At 52.1% G+C, this 22,641-nt stretch overlaps 1 protein-coding gene across 19 annotated transcripts in view; it reads left to right on the forward strand.

Annotated features, from left to right (window-relative positions):
• Nucleotides 1-22,641, forward strand: part of INPP4A (inositol polyphosphate-4-phosphatase type I A) — a 131,067-nt gene that overhangs the window by 93,191 nt on the left and 15,235 nt on the right. For 6 of the 19 annotated variants that reach the window (XM_027621118.2, XM_027621111.1, XM_027621113.1 and 3 more), the window contains exons 14-23: nt 1,202-1,219; nt 3,704-3,887; nt 5,358-5,576; nt 6,684-6,951; nt 10,665-10,697; nt 14,572-14,744; nt 15,770-15,893; nt 16,842-16,968; nt 17,273-17,413; nt 19,720-19,817. In XM_027621118.2, the coding sequence (XP_027476919.1) occupies nt 1,202-1,219; nt 3,704-3,887; nt 5,358-5,576; nt 6,684-6,951; nt 10,665-10,697; nt 14,572-14,744; nt 15,770-15,893; nt 16,842-16,968; nt 17,273-17,413; nt 19,720-19,817 (1,385 nt within the window). Of the gene's footprint in view, nt 1-1,201; nt 1,220-3,703; nt 3,888-5,357; nt 5,577-6,683; nt 6,952-10,664; nt 10,698-14,571; nt 14,745-15,769; nt 15,894-16,841; nt 16,969-17,272; nt 17,414-19,719; nt 19,839-22,641 lie in introns of all 19 variants that reach the window. The other 13 variants (XM_027621124.2, XM_027621121.1, XM_027621119.2 and 10 more) reach the window with 8 other exon arrangements.

Genomic DNA, 22,641 nt, shown 5'->3' on the forward strand with positions numbered 1-22,641 from the left:
AGCTGAGGATACTGTGGATCAGCCTGTGCAGAACATGGAGTTGAAAGGGTGGGACTTACCAAGGGAGAATGCAACGGTTGGAGGGAAGGTGAAGCCAAGGCCCAGGGGGCATCAAGAGAGTCGGCAAGGCGGCCAGGTGGAGAGCGTTAGCACCTGCCAGGGAATCAAGGCTCTGGGCTACCATGGCCAGGAGTCTAGACGCGGCTTGAGAAAACTTACCGCAGACAGGATCAAGGAAGGGGTAAAAGGTCAGGTACAGTGGCCGGTCACTGGACCAAGGGGATCAGGGATGCAGCTAGGAGCTTCTCTGCCCATGGGGTGAGGCTGGAGGGGTGAGCCGGCAGGTGGAAGAGAGCGCACTAGGAGAAATCCCCGCTCAGATGTGTGCATAGGTGGCCCGGAGCCAAGTGGACCCTGGAGGCAGCAGGAGGAAGAACAAGGAAGGGCCAGTGGTTAGGAAGGGTAATTTCAGCCTTCAGGGCGGGCGACATTCTTCGGAGGCCCCCCAGACAGCCCGCTTGACCTTGATTGATCCCACCAAGGGGTCTTCCCCTCCCAGACAAGCCAGACCCACCTGAGGAGTCACTGACTCTGCTGTTCCCTGGGAATTACGATGAAAAGGAAGCTTGCAGTGCTCCCCACAGCTCTGCACAGCCAGCCAAGAGAGCGTGTGTCTGTCACTCCATTGCATGTGGCTGTGTGGGGGTGTGAGTGGGAGATTTGAGGATGCCATGGGGACCGTGGAGGGGAAAGCGCATCAGGAGGGGGCGCCACTGGCCGTCCCTGTCCCAGAAAGGTCAGGATGTTGATACCTGATTACCCAGTATATAAACTTCAGAAATCATTACTTCCAAAATGCTCCTGGAGTATATTTCAAATAAATAATACAAATTTTCATTTAATTTCCTTCTAATGTTACTAAAATCACCTGTAGAAATGATTTTCATTATTTGAACTATACTTTAAATGTGGACCGAACTTGGCCCACAGGCGGAATGTCCCCCTGGGGTTTGCACACAGACGCGGACATTGCTCTGAAGAATAAAAGCACATTGGGCTCATAAGTTTTATGGTCCCTGTAGTGGGTGCCTCAACACATAATTTCAAGGATTTTGACAAAAGATAACTTGGCTTTTTAATTTTTTGTTTTGCATTTGGTGTTTGCTAACTGCTAATACTTCGTTTTGGTTCTTTTCTTTAGCAGTTTTGAGGAGTGTTGGTGAGTTTTCTGTCTGTGGAGAGAGTGTCTGTTTGGGTCTTGCTCTCCTGTAGAGAAAGCCGGTGCTGTCCCCTCCTCTGTGAGGTGCTTCAGCCCTCGGTGCCACCGGGGGGCCCTGGTTATAGCCTCGTAGACAGAATTCTCTCTTCCAACTGCAATGTTCTTTGATAATGAATAGCCCATCTCCAGTCTACCATTTTACCTTCCAAATCCGGCGGCACTTTGTTGCTGTGTGCGCTCTGAGGAAGGACCCTGTTTCTCCCAGGCCAGGCAAGTCACCGGGTGCTGGCATTTCAGGTCCACCCATCGGTGTGGTCGGGAATCCCTTTCTGGCCTCTTTTATGAAAGTCTTAGGGTTTCCATTTTCACGTCACCATCACCTCTAATGGGAATGAAGCCAGCTTCCATTTCTTATGAATATAATTTATGCAGATTTTTAAAACAGTGTTCCTTGGGCCGATTTTCCCCCTGAGGGCAAACCAAGAACTGATAGGACCAAGTGATTTTTTTCCTACCAAAGAATTAGATGGCGGCCAGAAAGCACTGTGTCTGCAGCCCTGGGGCTCCACGGCTGCCCCCGGCCCCCTCAGCCGTGCCCAGCGCGCTTGCTCAGGCGACAGCCAGGGCTCCGCGGTGGCACCTCGCGTGGTGACAGCATCTCAGAGCTGGGGGAGCTCGGGGGCCGTGGCGGGGTCCTGCCCCACACGGCAGTGCTCTGCCGGGGACAGCTGGACAGCTGAGGCCCCTGGGGCTTTCCCTGTCTCTAGGACTAGGGCTGAGCACATGTGCTTGTATACTCACCACCATCCCCTGACAGCAGCTCTCCCACACCCCCCGCCACAAGCTTCCTGTGCATAAGCCTCAGATTACTGTTACTAGAACGTGACCTGTAAGAACACAAGGTGAGTAGGGGCGGTGCTCTCCTTCGGGCTTGGGGAACCGTATGTACTGGTCGAAGTGTACACGGCCATCTACATACATACACGTATATCTACAGAAGCACACATTGCGTGTGTGCTCTAAAGATTGGGGCCAGGGAAGGACAGATTTTTAAAAATCCTATTTGAGATTGTGTTTTTAAGACTCAGTTGTCAAATGGCAGCTATTCATTTGGAAGAGTGATTGCAGATTGGAAAGTAGTCGTGTGCACATCGTGCTGTGAAATTAGTTCTCAGATCATGCAGGCTTGGTTGTGGTCTGCTGCATGGGCTTCTGGCAAATCCATCGTGTTTTATCGTGGTGTGTGGGCTTGGGGTGTCGTTTCTTTCTGGGGTGCTTTGGTTTTTGGGTTTTGCATGTTTACACCATAGTCTGTCAAGGGAGGTGTTTTGGGGACCTGCCTTCGGGGTCCAAAGAGCCCAGTGGGGGTGGGGGGGGGCCTCAAGTCCTCATATCCAAGGGAAACGATGGAGGTCGTGCTGCTCCACCTTCTCCCTCTTCCCCAAAACCCAAAGGGCAGCTCTTTGAGGGGACCTGTGAAGGCTGAGAAGGATGGGGACCAGTGAAGGCTGAGACTCCCATTCCAGCTAGAGCTCACAACTTCAGATCACAGGAGCTATCCCCACTGGGGCATTAAACTACTCTCTGCTTTCCTTGGCTTCCTCAGATGGTCTGAAAACTAACTTTATACTATTAGATTGATTGAGAATCCTGGCTGAGAGACTTGGATTTATCACCTCCATCTAGAAGGGCCAAACACGGTAGCCGGTCCCCACACAGCCGGGACATGAGTCGGTTCTCCGGAGGCTGGTGTTTGTGCCGTGCAGGGGCTGGGCTGTGGCATTGACATCAATCCTAAGACCTCAGATCACGCACTGCTTGGTGACGAAGGAAGGAGGAAGAGCCAGGTTTTCAAAACTGTTGAGGTGTCCAGGCCAGGCCTCTGGCTTGGCATGTTCTTCACCTCCTTCGTCTGATAGAACATTATTTTTCAAGGTAGAGAAGTCCTGGAGAAGGAAGTCTAGTTGTCGGGGTCAGAGGTATGAGGGCGGAGCACTCTGGGTGTGTGCACAGAAAGTTTGAAGATTGGCCCAATGAAGAAACAGGTCTCTTGTGGAAAGTCTGGCCCCCATGGCAGTCTCCCTTCACTGTGATAAACTGACCCCTTCTGAGACGAGCAGACCCCGTGCCTCCACTTCAGTACTGCTGATACATGGACAGGCGAGGTTCTCAGGTGCAAGGCTACGAGCATTTGGGTAATTACTGGATTCAATATCTGTATATGCATTTACGTAAGAATACAGACACATACAGATAGAGACAGGGGACTTCACGGTGTTTGAATATTTGAAAGCCTTCAACCGTATGGACAGAAAGAATCTCTTGAGATTTACTTTTGCCCATCAGCAGCTAGACTAGCCTAGGAGAACACCCCTGAGGATCAGAATGCTTTACTTAGTGTTGGTTGTGGGCTGGGGTTGGGAGACTGCTGCCATCCTCTTAGATTTGAGGAGACCCCTTAGACTCTGTTCTTATCCTTTCTAGTACACCATCCAGCTGCCAGTCCATAATCTACATACCACAGGACATCGTCAGAGCCAAGGAGATCATTGCCCAGATCAATACCCTGAAAACCCAAGTGAGTTACTATGCAGAGCGGCTCTCGAGGGCAGCCAAGGACAGGTCTGCCACTGGCCTCGAAAGAACCCTCGCCATCCTGGCAGACAAGGTAGGGGGCACTACCCTGCTACATGTGAGATGGGGGCTCCCTTGGGTTTCCAGAAACCCTTGGGCACGCCATGTGTGCTTAGAGCCGTCCGTTCCAAAGGTGACATTGGGATGACCTTGAAGATCTAGTTTCAGGTTTAGTTCCCCCAGAGGCCCAGGGAGTTTTGGTGATTTGCCTGTGGTCACAGAGCTGGATGAGGGCAGGCCAAGGACAGCACCCAGGGCAGGTGACTTCCAGTTGCTGCTTCATGCAGATGTGTCTTCCCTCAAGTCCATGGGGTCCATTTTGGAGGCTGAGGTCGTTCCACGGCTTTCTTAGCAACTGCCTACTCAGTGCATTTTTTCCAATTTTTATTGAATTGGAATTTGAAAAAAGCTGAGTTACTGTACAGACATACAATAAAGGAAATATAACTTCATTGGCTTTCACATAATCAATAAGCCATTTTCTAATTAACTGTAATTTGATCCTGATTAAAAATATCTAGGGGCGCCTGGGTGGCTCAATCAGTTAAGCATCCAAGTCTTGATTTTGGCTCAGGTCATGATCTCACGGTTGTGGGACCAAGCCCCATGTCGGGCTCTGTGCTCAGTGAGGAGTCAGTTTGGGATGCTCTTCTCTCCTTCTGCTCTTTGCCCCACTTATGCATGTGTGCATCCCCACTCTCTCCCTTTCTCTCTCTCTCTCTCTCAAATAAATCTTAAAAAAATGTATAGATAGATATAAATATATAAATATTGGTCCATACTGGGGCATTAGATATACCAGATCATTTTTATGGATGATGCTTTTTCACATTACTCAATCTCTCAGCGCACACACACACACACACACACACACACACACACACACACACACACACGTATATAGATTCTGATCACACTTACCCACTCACACCCACTTTGCTGGGGTGAGGTGCTGTTCCTGATCAGAACGTGTTATATCCTTCACATGTGTTCACTCAGCAAAGAGATCGAGAGCTGGAAATTAGATCCACTTGGAAAAGAAAGATGATGTTATCAGAAGGAAAATTATGAGCCACAGAACTCCTGCTGCATACAGAATTCCCCAGAACCACAGTGCTGTGCTGAGAGTCCCACTGCCCAAAGTCCAGGGCTTTGAGTATTAGATGCAAAAAGATAAGACTTAAGTGATGGCATCAAATTCCTGCCTGTCCCCTGGAACCAGAGAGGACAGCCGAGGACGTCAGTGAAGGCAAGGACGGTGGGCTCTCTTCAGGCCCTCCCTTGAGTCACGTCAGGCTCAGAGGCGGGCAGGGACTGAAGAATGTCAAAGAGATTTCTCGACCTCCCCATTCTCCCTGTGTCGTCCAGTCTTTTTGTGGGAGCCTTTAAACTCAGCCATCCCAAGGGCTCCTGTATGGAGAAGGGTGCACAGCTGGGCCTCAGGATAGTTCCTGAGCTCTCAGAGATGACCGGCCTCAGCGGCTTTGATTTGTGTGTGCTGCAGACCCGGCAGCTGGTCACCGTGTGCGACTGCAAGCTGCTGGCCAACTCCATCCACGGGCTGAACGCGGCGCGGCCCGACTACATTGCCTCCAGGGCCTCCCCCACGTCGAGTGAGGAGGAGCAGGTGATGCTTAGGAACGACCAGGACACCCTCATGGCCAGGTGGACAGGGAGGAACAGCCGGTCTTCTCTGCAGGTGGACTGGCACGAGGAGGAGTGGGTGAGTCTGCTACCCCTGGCCCTCATTCTGCCACTGAGCTTGGGTTGAAAAATTCAAAGCCTCTTGCCAGCCCCTCCCCGCCAAGAGGTGCCTACCAGGTTGGCTGCTTCGCAGACAAGCTCCAAGTCTCCTTCCCGGGTGGCTCTTGGGCCCCCTGAGTTAGGGAGGGAGATGGCATTTTCACACCTTGTGTCTGCCTGAGGGGCAGGGCTGCTGCAGGCCAGGTTGGTATCAGACCCGGTTGTAAAGGGGGCGATGTTCTCCGTGGAGCCCTTGCCCCGCTGGAGGCCCGTCTCCTGTCACTGTCTCCTAAAGACGAGCCAGGCCCCCTGCTTCCTCAAAGCTCTCTACGCAGTTAGCCCTTCCAGGGCCATTTGTATTTTGGGGGGATAGGGGAGGAGTCTGGAGACGCTGCCCCTGACATTGTATGCGTTGCATCCTGCTTCCTGACAGAGTGGCCCTGAGAGCCGCACCTGTCTCTCCTGAGGGAGGGACACATCACACAACTCGTTTTGTCATTTTTTAGGACTACGGCTTGGAGACATTTTTCTGTGAGGCACGGAGATTTTAGTCAGCAGTGAAGGGCTCCTCCGGCCCTGCCCCGGTGTCCTGTATTCGGTGTGGGTTTCTGCAAACCACTCCCAGCCCTGCCTCCCCACCTCCCCACTGCTCCCGTCTGAAGTGACCGGCTGCCTCCATTACCTTCCCTCAGTCCCCTGTGTGTTTGATGGTTGTAGGAGGCCTGCAGCAGAGGGAGGAGGGATGAGCTGGCTCACTGGCCCCTGTGGTCCTGCTGCCAGCTCTGGAAGGCAGCGGGAAGTCCTGTCCGGCCTCTGTGACAGTTAACTAGCAAACGTGTCTCCAACTTTAAAAACAATAACCGCAGTACACTGATTTGTGTTTTGAAAAGCAAATACAACTGTAATAGGGAATTCTGAATTAATCTTGATACTTCTAAATTTGTGGTATTTTAATCACAGTGGCCCAGGGTAGGGGAATCAGTGTGTGTGTGAGGGGGTGGGGAGGGGGGCACGGGGAGGGGTGGTGTTCTGTTCTGCTTTTCCCATCGGGACAGCTGACCCAGATGGGCCCTTTTGGTTTGGAAAGGAAAAAGTGTGGCTGAATGTAGACAAGAGCCTGGAGTGCATCATTCAGCGGGTGGACAAGCTACTGCAGAAGGAGCGCCTGCACGGCGAAGGCTGTGAGGATGTCTTCCCGTGTGCGGGCAGCTGTACCAGCAAGAAAGGTAACCGGGACAGCCACGCCTACTGGATCAAACCGGAAGACCCCTTCTGCAATGTGCCCTCCTCACCATGCCCCTCCACCGTCTGCTCGATGCCATCCTCACCTGCATGCCATCCTCACCTGACCACACGTGCGTATGCATCCATGCTGCCCACTCATGCCGCCTCCACCTCACGCTGCGTCTGTCTGTCTGTCTGTGTCTGACTCCATGACCTCCTCCCCCCACGCAGACTGCAGGGAGGGCCGTCAGGCAGAGCCGGATGTCACAGTGCACAGAGCAGCGGGTGGTGAGGGCAGAAGCCCCCGTAGCCCACGCCCGTGGAGCCCGTGTGCAAATCTGCATGTCCAGCAAAGGCAGAATCTCAAGGCCGTCTTGGGTGTCACTGCCCTGTCAGTGAGGGTGGGACTCCTGGGCTGTTCTGGTTTGTAAACCAGTCTGAGAACCTGCAGGAGGCCGAAATGCAGACGCTTTTCTCCTAAGATTGTTGATGGCACCGGGAATTGGTAGAATCAAGGGAAAGGTGAATCATGCAGGGACACAGCCGGATGAGAGCTGTTAGTGGGCTCAGCAGACTCGTCCAAAGGCCTCTTGTCATCAGCCGGCTGTGCTGTTACCCACCAGGGGATGTTGCCTTGGCACTTGTCGGTCACTCACTCAGATGGTAGATCCTGCTCCTGAGGCTGAGTTAGGTTCCTCTGTTCAGCACCGCCCCCGAGGCAGGGCTCTCAGTAGATGGTAGGACGTTGGCATGAAGCAGCACGCTTCAGAAACAGTCCTCTGCCTGCGCAGACAGAGCACAACCAGACACTCCGTCCCACGTGTAGCCCTAAAGCTGGGCACGCACGCTTTCTCCGCCAGCCCGTCCTCGGTCCCTGCCACTCGGGGCCTTCCACCTTTTCCCGTAAGAGCTGGAGGGGGTCATGGGCCAGGCAGCTGAGAGCTGGCTGCAGACCTAGCTTCTGCCTCCTCTGCTCTCCTCTGTGAGTGGTACGCTGTGGTTGGTAAGGCCCAGATGTGCGAAGGTTAGCCTTCAGACAGCAAGGACTTTTCATTTCTGAATTGGACAGCTTTCATGCAAGGCAGAAGCTGCTCCTTTATCAGAGCCTCTTGATAAATCCTTATTTGTAAGATGCCCTTCACCTTTTCAATCTGCCTGCAGTCTGTTCCCAGGGTGCGATTTCACTTGAGCCTCTGATTCAACAGTGTTCACGTCCTCCACCCTTCCATCTGTGAAGGACTGTAGTTTCAGTTCCCCAAGCCTGTGAATGGTTTCATGGAGCTATTTTGTCCTGTTTGTCTTCTCATTTTTTTTATGTAAATTGTGTTTAAAAAAAAAAAATCTGAAAGCTCATTGCTCATTTCTCTTCAAAATTGTCTTGCTTGTAATTTAAATTTTTTTCCGCAGATATAAAAAGAGTAATTTATTGGGCTTTTAAAAAAAATGCCAGAGAGAATTTATTTAATCAGATATTCTGTTATATCCATAACTTAAATGTCAGTTTCCTTCTAGGCAACATCTTGTATTGGTCAAATGTAGACAAATTTAAATGCAGTTTCAAGTTATTTAAATGAGCATTTATTTATGGTATTTAGGGTATGACTTGTGTTTGCCATGCAAATCAGCTCTGTTGTAATCATGGGAATATGAAGCATACATTTGAGAGAGTCTAACTTGGCTGATCAGTACTCAAAGAAATGTATGAAACCGTATGCCACTAAATTAACTGTGGATGATCCTAATTTAAAAACCTGGAGCATAGCTAGGAAGCCGTTCAGAGCTGGATGTGATCAGGAGGATCAGAGAGAACGAGAGGGCGAGCTGTTTATCTTACCCGGTCTCTTACCCTCAAGGGCCAGAGCCCAGCTCTCTTGTGACTTTCTATACCATTCCAACTTCTGGGCCAGTTGTTTTGGCCTGATGAGCACGTTGTGTTCACACCAACTTATTATATATGAAGAACTCTGTGCCTCTTTGAAAGGCATCATGACTCTTCATTCCAGCTCTGCACCCTTTCCTAGGTCTTTGGTTTCCATCTTCTGCTAAGGAGTCACGCTGCCTGCTGGCTTGCTCTCCCACAGAACTTATCAGAGCCTTGCCTGGCAGGCACGCACCCCTGCGGGACCCACTGACGAGTGCCCTGCCAGCTGCGACCACAGAGGTTCCGGGAGCCTCGCCTTCCTTCTCCCGCTTTCCGCACAGGTCACGAGTGCCCCACACCCCTCTGCATCGCCACCCACAGCCACCCCTTCCAGTGGCCTCCATGTCCTGCCATGCACGCACTCATCCTCTTCTCATTGCTGAGGAACCATTCAAACCCCAGACCAGGTTGTTTTAACCTGAACCCCAGGTTCGTATGCCCCTGAGATTATGTGCTAAGATGAGAGGAGGTATATAGTGGTCATCAAATCTCAGGGTACAAGCCGCTGGTCCAGGAGTACTGAAGGAGACCCCCCCCACCACCATACACATACACACACACACACACACACACACACACACTCTCTCTCTCTCTCTCTCTCTCTCTCTCTCTCTCTCTCCCCCTCTCCCCCTGCTTTGACTGAACGATTGAGTTTACCTGGCTGAGTTTAACCCCTAATACCTTTTTGGGAATGGTCACAACCCAGCTATTTGGGATCACCACAGAAGATCATGAAAACAGGCCCCTCGACCTTCCTCCTCACTCAGACTCAGAATTTTGGAGGAAGGGTTATGGGGAGGCAGAAATCTGTATTTTTTTTTCTCAAGACTGGGGTAATTCTGATTAGCTGGACAGAAGTCTAAGAATCACTGCTCTGCATCACTGCACACCACTGTGGGTTTCTTTCTGTTAGGTAGATGGTCTCAGGATATTTAGGCTCTAATGAAGAGGCTGAAGTCTTCAGCTCACAGGGGCCTTTACGTTTGCTCTGTTCTATCCCCTTTGCCAGTGGAAGAAGTCACTCAAAGATGACTAGAGCAGAAGGATCCCTTGCCACCTCCACCTCTGGGCAACCCAGGTTGTAAACGTCTCCATACAGCTGGTTCCACCTATTTGGGGGGCTCTGAAACCACCCGTTTCAGTACCCTGAAGACATAAAATGACCCTTTTCCAGACTTGTCTTCTTCCAGGTGGCACGCCCAGTTAACCAAGGAATTGTAGGGTTTTTAAGAGAAATACAAAATTGAAATGAGTACTTCACTTGCTGAAATGTGACTCAGTGTAGGTGAAATTGAATTAAAATTGGCCTTCTTTGAGTGACTTGGAGGGACATTGCAAGTCTTGACTTCTCCCAAATCATAAAAGTTTTAAATTTGATTTAAATTTTTAAGATTGCCATAGATGTGGGGTGGTATATTGGTTTCATCACTGGCTCCTAACCTTTGGGTCTCTCAGCGTGTCAGTCTGCAGCCCAGGTTCCACTCGTGAGTCAGGGCAGCGGGCTCTGAACTGGGGATGATCAATTTGCTGGTCAGTCTCTCTCATTACAAGTGTGCTTCCAGATGCTCTGAGCCAACATGGGCTCCGCCATGTACAATGTGATCGATGTGGGCACTTTATCACATTGTAATATGTTAGTTTGCTTACCTGAAGAGCATTTTATGTTGAAGTCTTAGCAACATGAATGAATGAATCAGTGTGTCAGTCAGTGTTTACCACCAAGAGGACTCGGCTGCTGCGGAGCAGCCGAGCGCCCGCGTGGGACTTCTCGGGGAGGAGGCAGGCAGGCCTCTGACCCCTTCTCTGTTCAGCTGAGCCACCTGACGGCCAGCTGCCGATGCAGTTGCTGTAAGCGCTGAGTTGTTCATGTTTGAACTTTGTGCTGCTCCTTAATCATCCGTGTCACCCTCCATTTCTGTGCAGATTGCAGCCCCCCTCCTGACGAGTCCAGCCCAGGTACGTGGTTTCCATTCAAGGCTTCTGCAGATGTCTTTTTTTAATCCTCAGGTAGTGTTTGTAGCTGAATTATCCAAGACTGCCTATGCTTCCAGAGTTAGGGAAATATTTTAGGAGTGTGTTCATTTGAGGTAGCTAGCAACTTCTCTTAGGTCTGGTGAGGAACCATTTGGGTTGGGGATGCTGGCCTGAAGCAGGCTACCACGTGTGCTTTTTTCGCTTGCCCATCATAAAACCTTTTCAGACGATTTGTGTCCGCGGGTGCATTGGACTTCCTGAATCAGAGCAGTGCATATTTGTAAATGATACTTCCTGTGATTCCACCTGAACTTGTGAGCGTTACATGGATGGGGTGTAGCCACCCAAATGTTGCAGCATTCACAATCACACAGCATCCTCTCTTCTGAGTCTGGATGCAGCTCAGAGTTCTTAGGCATTGCTAAGAGGCTCAGTTGGAGATAGTGCAAAAATGGAATCTTTCTGCTGCCTTTGCATGTAGGAATCAGTGTTTATGGCTCTAGTTCAGGGGTCGGCAGACTGCAGCTCTGAGCCGAGTCCTGTCCACCGCCTGCTCTTGTAAATAACGTTTTATTGGAAATCACATCCACTCATTCACATGTTGTCTGGCTGCTTTTGTGGGACAATACCAGAGTCAAGTAGTTGTGACGAGGACCCCATCATCCTCAAAAAAGCCTAAAATATTTACTGTCTGGCCTTTTACAGAAAAAGGGTGCCGACCCCTGCTCTAGTTCATGTTGAATTTCCTGGTTGTAGCTTGTGGGTTCCCCAGAGCGAGCATGAGACCCCCCCCAAATAATATGCTTTTGCTTACCCCCCCCAAAACCAGCTACCCAATCAGTCTGATGATTGTATATTTCTGACTGGATATAAATGTGAGGTAGCAGGACACCTGTTTTATATCTAGAGTGCAGTAAACTAGTGATTTGGGGATTTACCAAACTCTCCCTGTTGGTTTTAGCAAACCCTCTCAGCTCATATAGCACCATGAATTTTATACCAGCTGTGTCATTTCTAGAAGCCCTGGTGTCTTGTCCACAGTTAATGTCAATGGACTAAAATGGTCCCCTGCCAAGAGTTCCTTTGGCTTTCCCTGGAGAGCTGTATTTTATCTTAGTCAAAACACAAACACACATTTTGTTCTCTCACTCTTTCTCAGTCTTTCTCCTTCCCTCTCTCCCTCCCTTCCCTGTTAATGAGGGGGAAAAAAAAAAAAAAGCAAAGGCAGAGCATGGATTTGAAAAAGCCCTTCAAAGTTACCAAAAGTAGCATGCCTAGTCCATGGATTGGCCACCAGTCATCGAGCATTAACAGATTAGCAACTAGATAGAGAAGGAGCTTGCCCCCAGAAGCAAATCAGCTACATCACTAAGGACACTGTTGAGTTGAACTGATTTTTTTTTTCATAGCAAGACTTTCTTGACAAAAGGAGCAGAGTATGACCCTGTTATCAAACCTAACTTCCCAATATCTTTACTTAGCTAGGTCCTGGCAGACATCCCATTTCTGTCCCTGAAATTCATTTTGTCTGGAAGTTTCTAATTTTAGTTTTTCTTCGCATTCCCCCCAAATGTATTTTCACCCCACAGTCCTACTCTCTACCTGGCAGAAGCAGTCTGACACAGTAGCAATAACATAGAGTTTAGAGTTAGACCCATACAAATGCTCGTTCTTTTTCTGTGTCTGGGAAGACACTGAACCTCCCTGAGCCTGTTTCCTTACCTGTATTAATAACCCTCTCTCTGTGGATTAAATGAGAAAACAGATGAAAGGTAAAGCACTAACAGGTTTTACACACATGGTGGTTGGCCCTCTTGTTGAACTCTGGAGCCATCCAGACATGTCTCAGCCCTTCTCCGGGCAGGTGGCAGATGCATTTCCCACCCAGACCCACATCTTTTCTCCAGGACAAGCTCCTAGTGCTTTTTAACCACTCTTCCTTTACTCCCAACTTTTTTCAGGGTTGTTTTTTTTTTTCCCCCTAATGGAACAAAACCAAGTCATACTTAAATGGATTTTTTTTTTAAAGAGAAGTAGATAAAGTCAAAAAGTATTGCCTGGAGAAGATTTGCTTAGTCGGCAAAGACCACTTGTACTTTCTGACCATTTCCAGATTAAAATGCATATTAATTACATACATACATGCATATTAAGTGGAAAAGCAAAGTAAAAGTAAAACTTTTTTTTTTAGCAACGCTTACTTGCTCTATGAGCATTTACTTCTTAGGTAATGACTTAGTTAATGAAACCCCAATTATTTGGCTATTAAAACTAAGCTGCCATTGGTCTTTCTTAATAGATGCTGCTGAATAAAATTTACTTGTGTGAACAGAGTTCTTCAGAGAAACAGAAACATGGCCTCTGAGATTTTTTAGAGGAAGAAGGAGACTTGGGTATTATCTAGCAGAGCCCTTCCATTTTACCAGAAAGGATCCATGTGGCCAAGGAGGCAAGAGACCTGTTCATGGCCACCACTGCTTAGCAGAAACTGGGGGCTGAGACTCACATTGTCCACTCCTCGGTCCAGTGCCCTCTGTCACCATGACTTCTTTGCTGAGACCTTTTCTGCTGTAGACTTTCTAAATTTAAGCCTGCTTTTTTTTTTTGCATCACAGGCACAAATCCTTGTCCACATATAGTGTGCCCGCATCCACAGTGAGATAATTGCCAAAGTTTGAATGGCTACATATACTTGAAAATGTGCATTAACCAAACACTGAGTATAGGGAAGTCCTTTAGCAACTTTTAGGCCTCTCTCTAAATCTGTTTCTCAACAAAGTGCTACTTGTACAGTTTGAGAGCAGTGGAGCCAGCCTCCCTTCTCTGTGGCTCTTAGATTCTGTTTATCTCCCATCCAAGATTCTGTTTAAGACAGCACTTACCCTCTGGCGGCCATCCCGCCTGCCCAGCCCGTGGCCTCTCCCCAGTGCGGTGACGTCTGTGGCCATTCTGAGACTCACCCCTCATCTTAAGGGGTGTGTGCTGTCCGGGCTCCACTCCCCGCCTGTGCCGCATTTGCTGCACCTGGCAGGCTCATCCGGCGATGATGTTTAAATGCCTATGTCTGGGCTTGGTGACCTGTTAGAACTGATGAGGGCATGTGTTTTCTCTTTTAAATCCCTTCTAAGTAGGAAGGCAAAAAAGAGCCAAAGCCCAAAATCCCTTTAACTCTGTTTTTCCACCCCAGGGTTCTATTTTTAAAAACTTGTTTTGGTACAGGGTCACAATTTCCTAGTATCTCTACAAGAAGACTAAACCAGAAATAGAGGGCACCAGGCGGGAAGGTCGGGGGTTGGGGAAGAAAGTGAGGGCAGAAGCAGGGGACATTCTGAGAGCTGAAAACCCCACTGTGATACCAGGTGGAACAGCCTCTTCCCCAGACGTGGGAAGTGAGACTAACCCAGCAGCACACGGCTGCGCAAGGATGGGGGTGTCCTTTGCTCTAGAAGGATGGGGGCCCTTCTCTCCCTGGGTGGTGGAACAGTGGTGACTTGCAGATGACTCGCAGAAGCTTTTTTTTTGGTCATTTTCCTCAAAAGGAATAATCTCGAGCATTTGTGGGTACAGTCCCCAGTATAGGTGACGGAGACCAGGCCTACCTCAGTGGTCCCTAGTAGGTCTGCTGCTTATTTACTGGAAAAGCTTCAGGCCAGAAGGTTGGAGACTGGGGTGGTTCCAGGCAGAACTCGGTGCCAGTCCTGGGCCAGAGCTTGGGCCAGGCAGATTTACAAGATGCAGAGGGGGTGGGGAGGTGGAAGGCGGGGCCACAGGGGCTTTAGGGGCACGTAACTCGCTAAGCTTCTGGGACTTGCCTCTTAAAATCTTCCTCCTCAAACGACTCCTTCCCTGTGCCCAGGTGAATGGAGCGAGGCCCTTTACCCCCTGCTGACCACCCTCACAGACTGCGTGGCCATGATGAGCGACAAGGCCAAGAAGGCGATGGTCTTCCTGCTCATGCAGGACAGCGCTCCCACCATAGCCACATACCTGAGCCTGCAGTACCGCCGCGATGTGGTCTTCTGCCAAACCGTAAGCTCCGGCCGGCCCACGGGCACCTCAGCCCCCAGAAAACACAGCCTTAGAAAATCTTTCTCACTTCACACTGAAAAAAACAAGGATGGCAACACTTTCTCCTGCCTCTGGCTCTTAAGTTTCTTTACTAGAGAGGTCTAGATTTCAACCCAGAGGGAGGAATCCTGCTCGAGAAGTATGTATTTAGGAGAGGGTCTGAGTCCACGCTTGCTTCTCCTCGAGGAGGTGGTGGGCGCTGGCGGGTTGTGCACATGCCCTGCTCCTGCCTAAGGCGTGCCGGGTTCCGGACGGCCCGGGCCTCTTGGCCACCCTTCTTCCTACAAAGGAGCTTAGTGAGGGAGACACGGATGTTGCTGTCAGTGCGGTGTGTTTTCTGGTTTATAAAACAGCAGGTGCCTTAGTTCTGCTGCTTGTGCACAACTGTTGTAATGATTTTGGAGAAGGGAAGAACTCAAGTGAATGTCGCAAGTTTAGCAGATGCCAGTTATCACATTAGCAAAGGGAACAGTGACAGAGGGTCAGGCTGGCGCTCTGAGGTTCTGCTGGCCCATCTGCACAGAAAGTCTCCCCCTGAGGTAACTTGCAGAGTGACCATGTTCTCTCTCATTTCTGTTCTTTGTTGTGATCACTTCAGTTTCCAGCCAGAGCTGGTCTGGATCTGTGAGTATAATATAGGCCCTTTTCACTGTGGGGAATGAATTCTGGGCTTCCAGAAGGTTCTAGCCCAGGAGTAAGCCCAGGCAGGTTGGGTTGGAAGCTGAGCCAGAACCTAACGAGCCTTTGGGAGCGATTGGAGTAGCAAGCCTGGAGTGCTGCGCACCCTCCCCGTGGCCTGTGCCCTGCGTGGCCTCAGAGCTGAGCGCCCCCCACACCCCAGGTGGAGGAGGGGAAGGGGTGCTGCTGCAACCCAACCAGAGCTGTGGGGGCAGAGAAACTCGGGGCCAGGGGCGCAGTGCGGGCTGGGAGCCACTTAGGAGGTGTCTGCCCCCCCACAGTGGCCTCACCTTGTGCCTCCCCCACAGCTGACTGCTCTCATCTGTGGCTTCATCATCAAGCTGAGGAACTGCCTGCATGACGACGGCTTCCTGCGGCAGCTCTACACCATCGGGCTGCTGGCCCAGTTTGAGAGCCTGCTGAGCACCTACGGTGAGACTCCAGGGGCGCCCCCACCCCCTGCGCCTCCGGAATCCTGGGATTCTTGAGCAGCGTGGACGTGCGTGATGCCCATCCTTTCTTCCTAAATATTTTTCTGATTACACACGCAGCACATGCTGATTAAAATAAATCCAGACATCATCACAGTATGTAAAGACCAAATAAAATTCCTGTATAGTGACACACACACCCCTTCGTTTGTTTTCTTGTTGGTGGTTGTTACAGTTAAAGATCTTTCTAGTTGAGGATGGATGGTCATTATTTAAGCACTAATTTCCTGTGAGACGTGGGCCGTTTCTGAATTATTCCTCTGGAAACAGTGCTGCCATATGTCTCTGCACACATGTGTTTGTGCGCTTGTGGGCCCATTTCTGCAGCCACTGCCTTATTAGAGGGAATGTTTCTGGGTCAAAGGGTAGGAATATTTTAAAATTTCATAGATATTTCCGAATTGGCCTCGAAGAAGACTCTCTTCTCCCTATTTTTGTTTTCTGTTTATTTCTTCTGAGAGGGTAAAAATAGGTAATTTTTTTTAGAAGTATTTGTCCATCTTTGGAGTTACAAGACCTCAAATAAATACCAAGCCCCACAGAGTAGAGGGCTCTGGCCACAGTGTGCAGTGTGGCTGTCTCTGTCCATTTCTAAGGCGCCAGCTCTGCCTTCTGAGCTTCCGTGCACGTGGTTTCCCTCCCCACACTGTCCTTCCCCAGGAGAGGGCTGGGAACCGTGGCACGAGTCTCCACCAGCGGCGTTGCTGAATGTGGCCGTGGGGAGACGTGAGTCCGCTGGTGAAGAGGCTTGGAGAGTCCCCCTCTGGTCACAGCCACGCCTGATCCCGTCACCTCCCAACCGTGCCCAGCTCTGTGGCCGTGCTGAGCCCACAGGAAGAGTGGCAGGTCCCCTCTCCCTGACAGCCTTCCGTCCCTCTCTTGCGTCCAGGTGAGGAGCTGGCCATGCTGGAGGACATGAGCCTTGGAATCATGGACCTGAGGAACGTGACCTTCAAAGTCACTCAGGCCACGTCTAATGCATCGACTGACATGCTGCCTGTCATCACTGGAAATCGGTAGAGAGACTTTTTTAATCATCAGAGCTAGCACTGTGTTTGAATTTATGTTCACTACACGTGACGTACTTTTCATTCTTTTGTTGTTTCTCTTTCAGTTAAAGACATTGATCATGGTCTTCTGTGTTAATTTCACAGACCTTTAAAGGTTCATGACCAGCACTTTGGAAACGACTGAGCCAGATGGCCAGTCTGCACTCTCGTATAGAGGCCAGCGTGGTTTTCGTCTTCCCACTCGCCCCCTGTCTGCCTCTCCCCTGTCACAGCCCTCACCCGTCCTCTGCGTCTCTCCACTGTTTTGCAGTGATGGGTTTAACGTGCGGATCCCGCTACCGGGCCCCCTGTTCGACGCACTGCCCCGGGAGATCCAGAGCGGCATGCTGCTGCGGGTGCAGCCCGTCCTCTTCAACGTGGGCATCAACGAGCAGCAGACACTGGCCGAGAGGTGCGGGCCGGCTCTCACGGGGCCCGGGGTGGGTGGAGTGGTCGCTGTGGTGATGTAGAAAACGTCATAAGCCCTCTTCAGGCTCTGAGCGCTGCAGAGACTATGTCATCCCCCCCCCCTTTGGCCAGTGTTCTTGAAGTGCAGCCATACACCCAGCCCTGTGTTTGGTGCTGGGGACACAAGGATGAGCCAGATGTGGTCTGTGTCCTCAAGAGACTTGGGCTGGTAGGAGAGAGATGTGGGCGCAAGGATGAAGATGAGTGCAGCGAGTAGGGGTCCTAACGGGAGACCCAGGGAGAAGGTCTGGGGGGGCTTCCTGGAGGGGATGATGGCTAAATTGAGTTTTGAAGAGTAGGATTTAGTCAGTTGAGGTGGAGGAAAGACCTGGCATCTCAGGTCAATGAGCGTGAGCAAAGGCAGATGGGGAGAAACCGTGTGGGGGCTGGAGGCCAAGGCCCCAGGCTGGGATGGGCAGTGGTGAGGTTAGAGAGGCCTGTATGCCAGGCGGGAGCCTTGCCTTGATTTTCCAAAGGCCCATGCCTTGTAAACTCCCTCCAGGTTCCCCTGCCAGGCAACAGGGAGGAGTCACATGTGCCCATGTGTGCAAGTGTGTGTGTGTGTGTGTGTGTGTGCAAGCGTGTCTGTGTGCGTGTGCATGCGTGTTGGAGAGGAGGAGGGGTTGGACATGTGTAATGACCTTCCACTAGTAAATGAAAATCTTTCCTGTTTTGTCATTATATTCATGTGGCATATGCATTTTAGAATAAAAAGCTATTTAAAAGTGCTTGCTATGCAGGGAATTTGGTCTCTAGGATGATGTGCTATCTTCCTTTTGGGCCTTTGGAACCCAATGGTCACTATCCATTGATCCCTAAGTATTGGGTCACCCCCACTGAGCAATGTGGGGGTGTGGCTGGTGGGAGACATCAAAGAAGTTTGAGTAGAGCAGGACACAATCACATCTACATATTAAGTGGATCACTTGCTGCTCACGTGCTGGAATTTATATGAGGGGGACAGGTATATAGAGGAGGTTGTTGGAAAGGGTCCAGACCGGAGGCGATGAGCTGGATCAGGCAGAGGGTAGTACAGATGGAGAAGGGACAGACTGAAGGACTGTTTCAGTGGTGAAATGGAAGCTTTGGTCTTCAGCTGGGCAGGGTGTGAGAGAGACAGTGAAGAGAATAACAGACCTAGGCTTCCAGGTCGGTAGTGACTGAGTGTTGCCACCACCCCCTGAGCCCAGGAACCAGGAGAAGGGTCATGCTCAGGGGCAGATGGAGGCTGGCTTAAGCTGGGGCCACCAGCCCAGGAAGCAGAGACCTCTAGGGTGTGAGCAGAACTGGAGGAGCCCACTTCATGGAGAGGAGGCAGCATCAGGAGGCCGGCAGGGAGTTGTCCCAGTGAGGACGGTACTGCTCGCTGTGTCTGGCAGCTGCTGTTCCTGATGACTGCAAGAGCAGTTTCTGGAAAGGGTTGAGGCAAGGCCACATCCCAGCGAGCAGAGGGGCAGGTGGAGGAGGGTGAGACAGTGGGGATGGGGAAGACGTGGCGAGTGCCAGGTCTTTGCTCATTCATCCGCTTTTGGGACACTGTCCCCTCAGCTCATAAACGAGCCCAGCTCACTGTGTCCTGGGGCAGTCCCCAAGGGAGCAGGTGCCTAGGGGAAAAGCCCTTGCAGGCATCAGGGTGGATGGGACTGTGATGGACCCGCAGGAGGGAGTCCTGCCCGCTGAAGGGTGACCTGGGACCATGAAGAGGCTGATGTGCATGGAGGTCACTCAGCAGGGCAGTGGTGGAGCTGGACTGGGCATCCGGGCCTAAAGACCGCCTTGCATGACCACCTCTGGCATGTCCTGGCTACCTGGGAGGTGTGCACAGGTTGAGCCTGCATGGAGAGAAGTGCGCTAGGGCCTCACATACAGCCCAGGAGGAGCAACCAGTCAGGTGTGGTTATCCAGCAGGCAGAGTGACTTCCGCTTCGGGTACAGGACTGGGTCCTTACTCCCCAGCCAGAGCCCCAGTGCTGTCCCCTTTTGTAAGCACCTCTGGGATGGAGGACACAGGGCCTCCCCGCGAGCGTCTGTGAGAGGGGTTTGTATGCATGCCACACGAGGGTCTGGGACAGATTCATCTTTGAGGCACATCTGTAATAAATGTGCATGGTTCCCGCTAATGAAATGTATTTAAACAAGTCACTGACAAGGTAGAGATGGCCTCATGCTTGGCAGGAGGAAAGCAGCTTACCGGTTAGCTGTGGGCTAACCCTTGAGAGAACTCATGGTGTCCCCGTCTGACCTCCGAAGGTTTGGCGATACATCTTTACAAGAAGTTATCAACGTGGAAAGTTTGGTGCGGTTAAACTCCTACTTTGAGCAGTTTAAGGAAGTTTTGCCCGAGGACTGTAAGTACTTCTTCACTCACGGTAGGTTTCTTTTTCAGCTGTCGTCTGTCCTGTGTCACTTTGGGTGTTGGAGCCTTTCCTGCCGCTCAGGCTGTCTGCTCACCCAGCATCCGGATGCTGCCTCCACACTCACAATTCCCCCTTTGCTTCCCTGTCCCCACCCGTGGCAGCCTGTTCACCTACTCAGACTCTGCCTGGCTTGAGTCCCCCCCCCCCCGCCCCCACCTCCCCGCGGAGAAGCTTCCCCCAGGCTGTGGCCCTTGCTGATTCTTCTCTGGCTGGTTGTCTTGTCCCCTGGATACTGCGGGGCTTTCTCACAAGCTGTCCTGGCCATTGGTGTTCACTGATACCAGTGGTATATGTTGTGTGCCTGCTGGTAGGACAGGTGGGGTCACAGAGGCAGGGCCCCCACTCGGTGCTGCGCTGGGGTGAGCTCCCCGTGCACCTCCCCCTGTGGCACGTAGAGTAAGATGCTGGGCAGACACTTAGTGCTGGGTGCGGGGGACCCGGGGGGCCCCTGTGCAGGTGTCCCCAGAGGTAGGGGTGAGTGACGGCAGCTGTCAGTCTGCTAAAAGCCTTCTTTGTGCCCCTGGGCTCACCACATTGTCTGTGCATGGGAAATTCTCTCCGGATTTCATACTTACTGAGCACCTGCCCTGTGTAAAGCACCACGGGACCCAGCGACAAATGAGACTAGACCCTGGTTAGGAATGGGCTCTGCCTCTCTGCTGGCGCTGCCCCGAGCGAAGGAGGCAGACTCGGTCGCTGGGTAACACCAGTGTCCTTTAAGGGAGATTCCTGAGGAGGAAGATGGGAAAAGGCTTCATTCGCATTCCTGGGTCACTGCTGTGCCTGGCGCTGTGCCGCGCTCCGTGCACGTCCCCACACTGACTGCCAAACGACAATGCCACAACACAGGGCGTCGGTACTGGTTGCATGGAAGGCTTGGCCTGGCTCTGAGGCTTGGCACTTAGACCGTCGGCCAAGGGGTCCTATTAGGAGATGCTGTGTTGCAAGGGACCTCGGGCCAGGCGGGGGAGTTGGTGTTAGTTTAGTTCTCTCAGGGAAGCGGTGGGGGAAAACCTTCAGGGATTCATCTGGAATCAGCAAAAGTGTGCTGATTGGCTTGGAGGAGGGGTGCAGGCCACTGTGCACAGTCTTGTCCCTCCGACTTTGACCTGGGGGTGTGGTAGGCGGAGAGGAGAGGCACAAGTGGGAGTCGCTGTGCGAGTGCGCTCCCTTGCGGCGGCGCGAGATGGTGCTGGGGAAGAGAGAGCTGTGGGCACGTGGTGGAGAGACAGAGGGCCTGCGCTGGCCGTGGCTACACGAGCTGGCGGCCTGCGGATGCACAGAGGGGGCAGGGCTGGGGCATAAGGAGAGCAGCCCAGGCACCAGCGGCCTTGTGATATGGGACATAGGCCACAGATGAGGCCAGGTGGGGCACGCCTGTCGCCACCCTGGTCAGCGACACGGGTGACATGGGGCTGTCTCGCGGCTGAGGTCACTGTGTGCAAGAGGAAGGGGCTGAGGACAGGCCTCTGGGGAAAGGTCCCGCGTGGAGGTGGCTTGAGAAGAAAAGGTTCAGCGGACAGGTGGGAGCGAGTCCTTGCAGGCAGGAGAGCAGCAGTACTACCTGGGTGCTGGGCGGGGGGTGGGGGGTGAGGGAAGGAGTCCCTGGTGGCTTCTGAGGCACAGTCAGTGCGGCGAGGGCTGCAGCCAGGGCAAGTAAGTGACAAAATGGCACTGCCTCGATGGGTCACTCTGCCCTGGAGATCGGCAGAGATGTGAGATGGGCCACGGGGGAAGGAGCTAGAGAAACACGGCGGTGAGATGCAGGAGCAGCTGAGGACTACACATCGGGGGCTGCTGTGGACAGGGGGACATATAGGGTGCTCACGGCAGGTGGCCCCGGTCTCCCCAGGGAACTGCAAAGGTGCCAGCCCTGACCACACACTGGAATTCACTGGGGAGCCCAGACAGTCCTGATGCCTGGGCCCCACCCCAGAGTGGTGGGCCTCAGGAGTTCCAGAAACTCCCCAGGTGGCCAGGGTTGAAAAACCATAAGTGAGAGGATACCCTGACGCTTTAGCTGCAGGTCACCAGTATCCGGGCTCTCGGGAGGAACCCCCAGGTATTGAGGTGTCCTCACGTGCTTCAGCAGTGATCATAGTTGAAAGTGACAGATTTACCAAATCCTTGCACGTGCCAGGCTGTCTACACACTTGACACTTGACACCGAGGCAGGAGGGCGAGTCTCCCAAGGAGGGAGCCCAGGCTGGCTGCCGCCAGCAACCCCCTTCCAAGTGCTGCAGGGGTTGGAGACAGTGGAGCATCCAAGCTTGGACTGGAGGGACAGGGTCTTCTGCAGGTCTGGGCCCCTGGCCCAGGCACCACAAAGGGGAGCAGGGAGGAGGGATGGAGGCCATGTGGAGGACAGATGAGTGGGCACAGTGAGCCATGTGGTCAGGAAGTGGGAGTTCTGTGCTCAGCGTCTTGGAGGGCAGCCTGTTTCCAGTGATGTGAGACTCCAGGAGATGTATCCTGGTGATGAAGGCCACAGAAGGGTGCAGCCTACAGGACAAAAGCAGGCCAGGCGTGGGCCTCTCCAGGGTGGACCAGTAGCACTGGACCACGACCCAGGAAGCTGGGGGAGCAGCAGCCCATTGCATCTTCAGCCCCAGGAGAATCGGGGCTCTGTGAGGCCAAGGAAATGGAGCGCACCCAGTGAATACCCCCTAAGTTTGCTCGGTTCATCAGTGGGCAGGTGTGCACTGACTGGGGCTGCAGGGGAGGCAAGGGAGAAGCTGCAGCCAATCTGGAGAAG

The sequence above is a fragment of the Zalophus californianus genome, chromosome 8 (assembly GCF_009762305.2).
Source record: "Zalophus californianus isolate mZalCal1 chromosome 8, mZalCal1.pri.v2, whole genome shotgun sequence".
In the NCBI taxonomy this organism is placed as follows: domain Eukaryota; kingdom Metazoa; phylum Chordata; class Mammalia; order Carnivora; family Otariidae; genus Zalophus; species Zalophus californianus.